This window comes from Orbicella faveolata, unplaced genomic scaffold, assembly GCF_042242905.1.
Source record: "Orbicella faveolata isolate gen_17 unplaced genomic scaffold, um_ofav_v1 contig_25, whole genome shotgun sequence".
In the NCBI taxonomy this organism is placed as follows: Eukaryota; Metazoa; Cnidaria; class Anthozoa; order Scleractinia; family Merulinidae; genus Orbicella; species Orbicella faveolata.
Window position 1 is genome coordinate 7,174,340 of NW_028301553.1, and position 13,154 is coordinate 7,187,493.

Here is a 13,154-nt window from a genome sequence, read left to right on the forward strand (position 1 = left end):
CTGAATGTCTAGAATTAACCTTCGGCCCACTTTCGACTAAATTGACAAGGCCCTTCGTTCACTCAAGCAAAATAAAATACGGATGGCTTTTGGACAAGAGGAAATATTTTGGTAAGATGGATTGAAAACAATCAATGTTATAACTATAAGTGCTATTTTATTGCTTAAAGGAAAATCTATGTACAGCGCAACAGCAGAATTATTTTTTATTTAACGTGGACGTAAATTTATACACAACACCCCGATGCGGCAGGTCTAATTTAAAGGAATACGTATATCAGCTTAGCACCTAAAATTGTTTGACATCTACTTCTGAATTCCTGGTCATTTAATTACAATAACAAGATGATCAGGAGAAATGCGAGTATCTAGACAAAAAAAAAAAAGAAAAATAGGAACAATTTCATATTTTGTTAACTATCAAAACGAAAACGCACTTGGAATAAAAAAATATTGATCAAGGCTAGTCGAAAACCAATAACAGTTCATCCATATTTATTGCAATTTCACATGTCATAGCAATATTGAAAAATCCTCGCCATAATATTGTAAAATTGCATCGTTTCGAATTAAAATATTTACGAAGACCACCAGTCGGCGGGCAAAATAAAGCAGACGGATTTTTATCAAATAAACGCAAACAATTTGTTGCGTACATCAAACAAATATTGAACAATGTGGAAATTATAATAAGCAAGATTTAAATTTAACCAAAATTAAATATGCCATGACGACATAAATGAAAAAAAATAATGAAACGTGGAAATATAAATGATAACATAGATTCCAAACATTTCTTGTTATTTCACTCCTTTTTTTTTCGGTGTTAGCGAATTTACATAAACATTGGAGAGCCTATCAGCTAGCATAATAATTATTATATTCCTATAACGTTAAATTCCACTCACGAAATTACCTTGTTATTTTCCTAAATTAATTAAACAGCATATGGTCCCATGCCAGACTCCTGAGAATTTTTATCGGTCAAGGTTTTTAATTTGTCACGCTGGTTAGTACGCAGTACGCAGTACGCAGACTTTCACCATTTCCTCTTACGCGCAAAGCAGGAGTTTTAAATTTATTTTTGGTCTTACAAGTGAGGGGTTTATTACAAGGGGGCTTACTTTAAACAGAATTAAATCGCCGCTCTTCAATTAGACCCCAGCGGTCCGATTCACAGTGCTATGCTGTTAGTACCCCATATACAGTAAGAAAACTTGCTGATTGATTTTGTTTAAACAAATCCGCAAAATTACTGTTGAATTAATAGAATACAGCATGACCTCTCAGCAGCCGTGCGTGTAAAAAAAGTTATCTACGATTAGTCCATAACAATGCAATGGGGAGAAAATATGGGGCAGTAGGAGGGGAAAGGGCGATAAATATACCAAGTGGGTCACGTTCGATATATTAGTATTCTAATATGGTTTCAGGACAAAATTGCAAACTTTTTAAGTTCCTTTTGTCTTTAATTCCCAATGAGAGACTTGGATACACAGAAAACACCACCAAATATAAAACTGAGTTTGCCCTGAAAGCCTCGGAGCCATGTTAGAATGTTGATATATCGTGGCCTATTGAATTTCATTGTTTTTATCCCGTTAAGGGGGCATGCAAAAAAGACGATTTTATAAAGGAAGATGGCTATATGATATAGAGGATATACTGTACATATGCAGAGACGTAAGCCGACTAACTAGAGTTGAAGCTTATCCAGAAAATATATTTCGGGCAGAGCAAAAACGATGACTAGCTTAGCGAAAAGGATAGATCAGGTAGGCTCTGCGGACATTCAGTTATTACAAAAAAATAAAAGGTGCAGCTTTCTTTGGAAGTTTGCGATTGTTAATGTTAGATATTCCTTGTCGTAAAAGTTTGCATCACATCAAACTCAACTTTCCGCCAAAATGCCACGACAGCATCCACAGAATTCGACAACCAAGCTTTGACCTTAGCACAGCTAAGCTTACTTTCGAAGTAACCCTAACCCTAACCCAAATAAAAGATATTGTTGTTGTTGTTGTTGTTGCGATTGTTGTTTATGTGTAATATTCCTTGTCGTGAAAGTTTGCATCGAACTCAACTTTTCGCCAAAATGCCACGGCATCGGCCTTAGAATTCGACAACCAAGCTTTGAACTTGCCAAGGTAATCCGTCAACAGTTTCCTAAGGTAATCATTGTTCAAGCATTCCTTTTCATGGTTCGACGTGATGAGGAAAACTTGACACAAACGCGCAGAGACAACGTCATACAACAAGTCGAACTCCAGACCGGGAAGAGGATAAACAGCCTGGTACCCAGCTAGGAGATAACCGCTGACCAATAACACGTCTTCTTCGTTGATGAAGGCAGCTATGCTATTTGCTAATTCGAACAGCAAACACGAGTGACGTATGTCACCAAAATCAACCAGTCCTGAGATTTTAAACTTGTCACTGCTCATTTCGATGAGGAGATTGTCTTTATTTACATCATTGTGGATGGTTCCCCGACGCAGAAGCGAAAGTTTAGGAGCCACCTGTGTGGCAAAAGTATCTAGTACTTCGCGGACGAGATCTTTGTTTTCCTCGCCTTCAATGGAAGTGACGTAGGATTCGAGCGAAAGAAACTTTTCCATGCTCCATCTATCCAATTTTCCACGTAATACGGGACATTGGAAATCCTAATTATAAACAAGGAGAAAATTAAATGCATGATCTTTTGTGCTCGTAAAACTGGCATATTATGTTGAAAAAAGGACCTTTCACCCTATAAATTTTTTCTGTGAAAAGAGGAACGGTCATTCCAAACGTGAGAGGACGGAAATAATAGACCTACATCTAAAACGCGTTTTTGCAGGATGTTATTACTAAAAACCGCCACCAATTCCTCAAATAATGCCTCTTTTCCGCTAAACGTCACGTGACTTGTCACATGACCTGTCAGAAGTACTAATTCTACTTAAAAATTTTCAGGACGTCAAAACCTAACTGTGTGCTAAATCTGGTTCCATTGCCATTTATACATTCAGAAATATGACTAGTTCATATAGTGTGATCGTCCGGGTGAGTGTAGTTCTGAAAAGAACTGTTGTTGGTGACTTCAAACCATTTACTGAGAAATATGACTAATAAATTATTTTCACCAGTAAAAGCCTTTGACCCAGGCCTTAAACTACATGAGAAGTGTGGTCTTGATTGACACCAATTTTCTTTAACCAATAGAAATCGTAAAATATAGATTTAGCCAAGCCTAGAAGCGGAGCTCCTGATTACAATAATTAACCATAAATGAAAATCGGATTTTTTCCCCTGGATCAGAAACTCAAAAAATAATCAGTTGTGAGCATGTGATTGTTCTGTGTGCGATTTCACGATTTTTTCTAATTACATTTTAACAAACCATACCAAATGAGTGTACCCAAGATTATAAAATAACTGCGTACGTAATATATCAGTGACGATTGTGCAAGGAATTTGTCAGAGGAAAAGTCAACAACGCGTCAGGGTTTAATTTGCGCCGAAATTTTGCCTTTGCATGTACTCCCTCCGTATCCCCCAGAGTAATAACCTGGCTTGAGCCTGCGATCCAATCAAAAACCTTGTACCTGGTCAACGGTAGACTTAAAAAAAATACACGCGACCTCGATGAGCTCTTGATCTGAGCCCGCGATGTGGTCAAGTGATACTGGTCAGCGGATACCTTCTTTTGACAGCTGTCAATTAATCATAACATGGATGTCCAATATCAAAGTCATACCCATGATAATTGTGCTACTCTCCTATTTTTCAAGGAATGGGGCTTGGCGTACGGACGTACGAACAGTCACGTGACAACCAAAATTTTTGAGATCGATAGGTTACCAAATTTTGTAAGGTATGGGGCTCCGCTCTCACGCCCTCGGCGCGCAGAAGCTCCGCTAATACTATCACGCCGAAACGAATTCAGTTTGAAGTTTAAGGTGCCTTTTTGAAAATCTCTTTATCCGCAGGCTTTGACCTTTTGTCAGTAATGAATAATTATCATGTTTATGTTGTGTGAAGGCCATGTCCGTTGAATACAAGCAGAAACACTTTACAGTCTTCCAACTTACAGCACATCTGCCGCTATGTAAAGTTTCCGATGTTCGTCCTCCTATCTTTCATTCGTTTTTTTCCTTTCGAAACAAGACAGCTACGGGGCGAAAGTAGCTTTCGTCAAAACACAAAATATGCCGTTTAAATCTTTGATAGGTGATCAAACAGTTCTTCAATATCGGCGTTATTATTTTCACACGCCCCACAACGTCGATGGAGAAGGAGTTTTCTCACAAATATCAACTTTGAAAACTGTTCCGTCAGATCAGAAATCAAATTGGCACACATGCGCAGAAGGCCCGGTGTCAAATGCCCTTTAAGGTGGGGGTACACATGAATTTAAGTGAAATTCTAGGAAGTTTAAAGAGAGATTAAAAGGATAAAAAGGGGTTTGGAACACCACCAGACAGTTGATTGCCCCCAAAAGGGCACCCCGGGTTGGTGGACAACTGTTTGGTGTACGTCTACCAATTTCTAATTTCAAATTCTAATTTTAAAACAACATCAAATCTTCAAAATTTCGTATTTCCATAATTTTATTAATCCTTTGAGAAAAACTATTTATCCCCAAATATACCCAAAGATCACCAAAAAAATTACAAAACAGCCCAAAACGTAGCTATGTGAAATGAGCAGAGAGATTTTTCACTGCTTGAAACGTCAACGAGATATTTGCATTCAAACCATAATACCCAATAAAAATATGGCCTTCATGTTAACCCCCGCCTTAAACACAGCAAGAGAGTTTACATCAACAGCGGGAGCTTTCCCGCTCTTGATGAAAACTTTCGCCCAAAAATATAGCATCGTCCCGACTAGGTGCCCTTAGGGTCTCCGAGGATGCACTCATCTTTGACCGTCACGGGTTTTACCAATGTCCATTATGCATACCTGAAAAGACTTGCTCAACCTGCCAAGAAACTGACCAATGTTGAATAAATTTTCACAGCTAAAATTCCCCAAACTCTCGGCCGTTACGCCGGGGAGAAAAGATATGAGACGAATAACACACCATTCATCTTTTACTGCAAGACTTCCGCTTTTGTCTTCCAGAATTGAGGGCCCTTCTCCAGGAGAATCATTACATAAAGGAACTCGAATGAGGCGTTTGATCTCTGAGCCGCTATCCACCGAGAACAATACTGGACAAGGGAAATTTCTTTCTCTCAAAAATGTCATTGCTTCGTTTTCAGCGTCGACAAAATCTCCATGCTCACTGTCAACTGAGTTTAATATCTTGAGGACGTATTCTCCTTGTTCCGCGATTTCTTGAGGTGTGCATAACTTGTTTCTCCGTCCTCGAACGTAGAAATTTCTGTCACTGTAGCTGCTCAATTCCTTAATCTCGCTTATTCTTTCAAAGTTGTAAAACTTCTTTACTAACTGCGCTGCAAAGTCAATGTTGACGCACGGTCTGTGAACAGATGAACTCATAATTTTAGTACGTGATATCACCACATTGAATCTCACTATCAGTGTTCACCGAACCGAAGCAAGTAGATACGTAAAATAAATATTCATCTAAACAATGATCTCCACAGATGCTCTGTACAATACATGAGCCTCACATTCATGTGAAAAAATTCTTTGTCTGGAAACATGAGTACGAGGCTAAGGATGTACAAAGCACTGCAGGGGAACCGCTATTCAAATTTAGACGGCATTTATGTAAAGGTCTACTTGGCGTGAGGGTAAAGCGGCCTTCACTCGGCAACTCGGCTTAAGTTGGCAAAATCGTGTTCGCAAACTTCAAAAAGTTGGCAAACTCGTTCCTTCACACGTCAAACTTGCGTCAAGCCACAACACACGGTAATTTGCAGTGGCACTCACGTAATACAGTGAAACAGAAGAAGAAAAGAACAGAAAGCGGTAGAGAAATAGAAAGGTTGGAGGAAACCCAGTTTGTCCGCTAGCTCCTCCATTTTCTTTTGTTTGTCTTTAGTATTTTTGTAGGCTTCAGATGAAACGTCCTGCACAGCCGGACAATTGTGAACCTCTTCGATAAATTTAAAACTGGCCTCACGTTCATCTTGACTGGCAACCGCCGTTTTGTGAAGTGCCACGCAAATAAATCACGTGAATAGAGCGCGTGTTTTTGGTTGCTTGACAGTTACCAAGACTTTTGCCAATCGTTCACACGTCAGATACGAGCCTACCAACACGAAAAAGTTGGTGAAAAAGGTGGCGAGAATAGAGGCAAGTTTATCGCCAACAGTTTGCCAACGTGCTTGCCGACTTTTTTATGCCTTTCGCACTCAACAACTTGAGTTTGCCAACACGAGTTTGCAAACTTCAGTTTACCGCGTGAAGACCGCTTAAGGGCCGGAGAAGGGGAATATCGGACCCAGGCCTTGACGGTACAGATTGCCGGAGTGCAGCGAGGGGTTCGCACAGAGCTGATATTCCTCTAATATCGTCCGAAGCAAGGCTGGTTTATAAAAGATTTATTCAGGAGTGGATTCATTACCAGATCAGTACACGACTTAATAACTGAAAAAGAGCTGTAGGATATTTACCCGATCCGATCCATTACTTGGAAAATATCAGACCAACGACAATCAACCTGATTTGCTGAGTTATTCAGTTATTGGCTTCTCATCTGTCTCGGCAATGACTGAAAAGCTTTTCAAGAGCGATGCTCAGAATGAGGCCAACTGCGAGCCTTGAGGGACTGATAATTCCTGCATATTTCGTGTCAAACGGAGGCTGCTGAGTTAATCCTTAATCAATCCTTCAAGAAAATTTTAAGAAAAAGACGACGCTTTTCAGTTTTAAATGCATGTTTGGACAGTAGGGATTTTAATTAAGACGCTTCGACGGCGACGCCGAGCACAATTAACGTGGATTAAATTATGACTTTACATTTTACCTACGAATTTCGCGATACTCTAAAGTCATTTAGTTTGTTTCGCTTTGTCAAAACTATCACGAAACTGGTCATGGAACACAGCATAAAATTCGAAATATAAATTTTAAAAATTATCCGTTGTGGTTCACGTCCTCCACACGACGCAGAATTTGGTCGTTTCACGTTGTTGTTTTACAGAGGACGGCAAGAAATGTACCAAGACTTATTATGCACGTGCACAGCCATTGTCCTGCTCATTAAACCTTTTGTTTCGCGACGTTCCCGTTACCTTTGCCGTCGCGGTTTTCTTAAACTTCCCTGTAACGTCTGTCACAGTTACAACTGGAGTGAATTTGAATATACAAGTTGAGAGAACAGTTTTGCTTTAAATCAGCAAATTAATCATGTTATTTGTCTCTTTTATTTTAATTTTTCTGCACGTTTTTTTCTGCATTTGCCTTTTGTTTTCAATTCTAGGTATTTTATTCGTGTTATGTAAGTTATTCTAGGTAACATCTATTGTACGTATACACCGACTTGTCGAAACATGTATTTAAAACTGAAAACCGTTGTCCTTTTTTTAAAATGCATTAGTAGCTTGCTGATATGTTAAAGAAGGAAATTTGGATCAGTTATAGAGAAATCTTCTGGTGGAAATTCTGGGTGGAAAAACTCTGTAAATATTAATATTTAATTTGTATGTGCTTGGAATTAATTTAGCTCAAAGAGAATGAGTTTCATCAAGTTTATGTAGTTGGTATTATTTAAATCTGGGTGGTTAGCTCGATTTAGGCGTAGCGTCCTAGCCAGGTGAAATAAGAAAATGCATTTTACCTGACCAGTTTCCTAGAATAATTTATTGCTATTGATGGTACATGTTCTGTTCCTAATTTAAAATTATATTTTCTACGAAGTAAAAACCACAGCAGACCATATTTCTTTAGTGAAGATTGCAGATGGACAATTTTAACTACGTTAATTAAATGTCTCCTTGTAACACTCGTTAAAAGGAAAAAGGTGTTATTCACTGAAAACCTTTTGGAAGTCGGTTTCCTTCAAAGGACCTCCGTACAGTAACACGTACCTTGCCACTTTTTGATTTCTGTTATTAGAACTAATATAATAATCATTTAAATACTAAACTACGGTAAAGGTGTAGCCAGTAAGACCGCCTTTCTTCTCCAATAAACTAGCCCGAGTTGTTTTTTGAGAGGGAATGCACAACAATCTCTGTTTGAGTTTTTCTGTGCATTGCTGTAACTTGTGTTTTAATTTAATTTTTTAGAGGCAATTCTTGTAATTTTTATACGCTCTCGCTGTTTTAATTGGCCAGACTCTCTTGGAATGATATAGAAAATATAACATGAAAAGGATTTCGACTCTGGTACTCGGTCGAAGGAGAATATGGTAATGATTCTCATGCGCAAGCGTAGTGCTGCTTAGCGGGGACTGCGCAAAACCTTACGTAAGCCTAGATTTCGTGGTATGATTGTCAGTTTGATGCTTGATTGACAGTTTTCACCAGGTCAACGTAAAAGAGCGAGAGCAGAATCTTAGGTTCCGAAGTGTAAGAGTTGTAAGAGGTAACGTTGCTGTAAAGTCAATAACGAAGAAGCATAAAAAGAAGACAGATCGAGTCGTCCATTTGTAGAAGAGGTCGTTTCTCCCCCACGATCGTTTCTTTTACAACTGCGAGCTTTGAGGGACAAATAATCCGGCCGTGTGTATTTTCGCGTCAAACGGAGCCTCAGTTATTGCGAGCTTATGTCAATCAATCATCATTCACTGAGAAATTCACGAGTTTCCTCATGGAGCAGTTTGAGTCTGTATCTGCATTGTACGTACGTTAATAATAAAAAATTGCGAAATGACACGTACCTTGACAATCTCTTGCTCGTACATACAATTTCATGCGAAAATGTTATTAGCATCGAACATACGACTAGTGCTGTTTTTAACGTTTTATTTTTTTTGGAGGGGGGGAGGTTAGTTTGGCCGTTTTCTGAAAGAGAGAATTCTATACGGTTTAGTTAAAAACATACTGAATTGTGTTGTTATTACATTTTTACCGCACAAAATTACATACTCTTTTCAAAATCTCGGCCTTGAGCGGTTATTCTTAAAATATCCTTAAACTTTCGCAAATTTCAACCCCGATATTCCTATAAAATATAGCATTCCTCTAAAAAAAGAGTGTAAATATTCTGTGTGGGACGTGAACAAGAGACTATGATATAGTCTTCTGGACGTTAACCAAAATTTAACCAAGTAATGGCACGATGCGGGATTGAAAAGCCTGTGTTGGAACCAGGAAAAAAGGCTGGAAAGACGTTTATTCGAATTGCATGTCCAATTTAGTCCAGTCCGGGTAGTCTGGAGCCTAAATTCACAGGATATCGCCTAATTTGACTGTATTTCATTGATGGGTATCGCGGGCTCATTTCCAGTGGCTGGTAATCGAGCATACTAACAGCGGACCATTATTGTTTGACTGGAGAAGTGGGGGGGGGGGGGGGGAGGTTTGGTGGTTGGGCAATTTTCTGGGGGCATGAATCATATTTGAGTTGCACATGAGTTTTTTTGATGGGCAATAGCTTGTGTAACATCAAAAAACATAGTAATGATAGCAAGAAGCACTTGCTCCATTTTTTACCCCTTGGCTCCCCTTACACGATTCTTTTCAGCATTTTTTGCTGTGCAGGATTTTGTTTTGGAAATTACCCAACGCCCCCTCTCCCTGCCCCTAAAAAGAAAGGGCCCGTCCCTAAAGCATGCTAAAGCACCCCTGCTTCGTCGATTTTTTGCTCTCGCTCCAATTTAAGCGCGGCCAGAATGAGGAAAAGCTCTTCCAGTATGGGAACACTTGCTACGCAGGCTTTCTGTAGATACGCATCTCCTTTGAGGTGTTTTGCTTACTGTTATCACGTGGAGGAAATTAAAAGTGCTAGCGGTAGCCCTCTGTCACGTAAGAAGAACCAACTTCCTTCACAGCCGATGCACACTTGTACTTATAAAAGCAAGAATGGCTGCTTGTAGGATTCACAAAAAATTCATCACTATTTCAAGCCCAGGGTTCTTAAATAAAATACCCCTATTTGAGACCCAAACGATCAAAAGATTACAATACGGTAAATCAGTCGAATTAGCGCCGAGGCGCTTATTTCAAATTTAGGAGACGACGGGGGCGCTTTTTCGAGGGGGCGCTTATTTAATTTTTCCCAAATCGTGGCCTGATATGATCATCATCTGCGCCTATAAACAACATAAGCTTTTTATCGATATAAAAAGCTGATCCTAAAGTTTAAATCGCGGCACCGCGTGTTCACACACTGAAACAATATACAAATCTAGAGCCACGTGACGAAAACTATAAATCCTCAACCTTTGTTGTCTCATTACTCGGTCCAAAAAATGGGGGGGGGGGGAGGGGAGGGGAGGTAGGCGCTTATTTTAAATTTCGGCCGATAGGAGGTGCGCCTATTTGAAGGTGACGCTTATTCGACGGGAGGCGCTAATCCGAGGATTTATGGTATTTTAGAAACAAGCCACATCAGCCTTGGCTGGTTTTCATTCGGGTCTTCTGTCCTGTTGGAATCGGAATTTGAAGATGTTGGTTTTTGTACACGGAGAGAGGAAAACCGGAGAAACCGGAGAGAAACCCTCGGAGCAAGGCGAGTATTGAACCAACAACAAACTCCACCCACATATGGCACCAGGCCGGAATCGAACCCTGACCTTACTGGTGGGTGGCGAGCTCTAGCAGCTCTAATGGAATGTCCCCACCCCTCCCGGGTTAGTTCCGGGTTGTGGTTTGTCAATTACGCCATAAAAATACGACTTTCGAACGGAAATATTTACTCGAAATAGTTGGAACCGAGTCAACGAGTTGACACACGGATAAAATTTCGCGCTGCGCTAAAGAATTTCCGGTAAACATAAAGAAAATAGAAATGTCGTTCCTACTCAGTGGAAGTTCTAAAGGCAAAACATCCTCGCTCGACAACTGGACGACCATAAGAATTCGATCCTGGGCCTCCTTACCTATGAGCGCTCCCTTCCAATGTGGTTTTGTTACAAGCGCCGCGATTCCATCAATCAGCCTGGCCTGTACCAAAAAGCGACCCCTTCAATTCTACCTAAGCCTATCTTGTTTTATTTCAATTACAGAGCCAACAGAGCGCACTGAGATAATCCGTCCGTCTTTCATCTTCTTCAGGACATCATTCCTTGAAACGAAAGATCCTTCTTTAAACACGTTAATGTCAAAAATAAGTAAGCGCCCCGTAATTTGCCCCCTTCCTATCTATTTTAGCAACAATTTCACTTCACATTGGGTGGTCTATCTGACAAACACCAGATCTTGACGTCATAGGAAATGTTTCCAATCAAAACATTCCGCGGGCGCCATATTGGCGGGAATAGGCCACCCAGACGACTTCCGGAATGCAGGTGTTAAAAGTAATATAGAAGACAATAAATACCACAAATTCGATTTTTATTTTCCTTCCTTTACTTTTCTCGCCATCTTTCTCTAAAGGTTATGTTAAAATAGTTTGAGCTGCACGAGTGAACTTGAGAGAGATTCTTGCAAATGATACTTTATTGTACGTATGAAATTTGGCCAAGACAAGGCGGCATAATATGGCGTTATGTAATATTCAACTGCCTGATAGTTTTATACACAGCTGCCTGGAAGGTTACAAACTTCTCCATCTGTAGTAAGGTCAGTCGATTTCGTTACGTTCGCCACATTCTCAACCTCTTCTTTGATCGCTGGGAGACTCCACATGCTCTCGCTTTCTCTTCGAGGTGACCAGGCCATGTCGAAAGAATTCACAGAACCCTGAGAGGCCGATCTATTTCTGGGACATACTTGAGTTGGAATTACAAAGCCAGCGTCGCTCGCTGGACGAACCCTGTTCTGATTTCCGCAAAACAACGAGGCAAGAAGCCTTTTGATGTTCCTTCTGATCGCTTTTATGTGAAATCCATAAATAACAGGATAAAAAAGACTGCTTGAATAAGAAACCATAACAAACGCAGTCTGCAGTTCATATCGTACACACATTTTTTCCGATTCTAAAAGAATCGCTATGACGTAGGGTAGCCAACAAAATATGACGGTACCAAGAACGAGAAATGTTGTGCGTAAAGCCTTAGCACCGCTGAATGCGCTTGAGTTCGACGCTATAGAGCTACGATTTGTCCGCGGACCCATGATCGACGCGGGCAATGCGGCCAGTTGTCCGACTCTTGCTTGTCGTCGTGCTGCTTTAACAATATGATAATACGCGTATAACATGACCAGTAAAGGTATAAAAAGTGTTAGACTATAAAGTTTCGTATAACCCTGGCTCATGTTGTCGCTCCAAACAACGGTACACGATACCTTCGCGGGTTGATAACCATATTTTCCCCAGCCGAAGAGTGGAAGCGAAGCTAAGAACAGACTTGCTCCCCAAGTACACACGGTGAAAAAGCACGTACAACAAGGAGACATCCTGTTAGCGTAATTTAGCGGGTTGACTATGCAGTGATACCGATCAATACTCAAAAACATGACCGTACCCAAAGATGTCGCGGAGAAAATCACAGTGAGAAATCCGCTCGCTTGACACCAATTGTCGCCAAAGATCCATTTCTGCTTGACACTCGAAGCGAAAACGAACGGCAAAACAGTGAACGAGAGGAGAAAACTGGATGCGCTCAAGTTCAGAAGAAGCTTGCTGGAAGAATGCGACAACAACTCGGGTTTTTTCGAGAGGACATATCCTACCAAAGCATTGCAGATCAAAGACGACACCGAAAGAAGCAGGAAGGCTGTGGATTGAATCCCAACGATAGTTCCAGGCAAAGACGGCATGTCTGTTGCTCCATCGTTACAACTTGCATTTAAATCGCCACTCATACCTCTGTTCTGTTATTCGGCTAAGCTCACGGCACATGCAATGAAGTCGTGAAATTTAATATAATGTTTTCCCCACAGATATGACCCTGGGCCAGAGGCCGAAAAAAAACGTGGATTTACGGTGTGATGACAAAGGTGTTAGATAACATCGTTGTTACAAATTAACAGAAATCAATCAGAAGTAGTCATTTGTGGTTTTCTGAAAGGAGACACCTCCGAATATTAATTTACACTCGCAACTTTATAGGTCCGACTGTTGAGCTTCCCCGAGGTAAGAAAACATCACAAAAACAAAAAAAAGTACCCTCTCCAGCTAAAAACGTATTACGCCACACAGCTGGT

General features: G+C 40.4%; 2 protein-coding genes across 2 annotated transcripts; both read right to left on the minus strand.

The window, feature by feature from the left end:
* Positions 1-181: 181 nt before the first annotated feature.
* LOC110044197 (hydroxylysine kinase-like) lies at positions 182-5,550 on the minus strand. The gene is made up of 2 exons (XM_089293328.1): positions 4,948-5,550; positions 182-2,663 (listed from the first exon to the last, which is right to left on the minus strand). The coding sequence occupies exons 1-2, from the start codon at positions 5,488-5,490 to the stop codon at positions 2,040-2,042; spliced, it is 1,167 nt and encodes a 388-aa protein (XP_089149454.1). The 5' UTR covers positions 5,491-5,550; the 3' UTR covers positions 182-2,039.
* A 5,832-nt stretch (positions 5,551-11,382) lies between these two features.
* Positions 11,383-12,928, minus strand: LOC110044259 (G protein-coupled receptor 161B-like). Its single transcript, XM_020749781.2, has one exon. It carries the CDS (start codon positions 12,810-12,812, stop codon positions 11,580-11,582), a length of 1,233 nt encoding a protein of 410 aa, XP_020605440.2. The 5' UTR covers positions 12,813-12,928; the 3' UTR covers positions 11,383-11,579.
* Between the last annotated feature and the right edge of the window lie 226 nt (positions 12,929-13,154).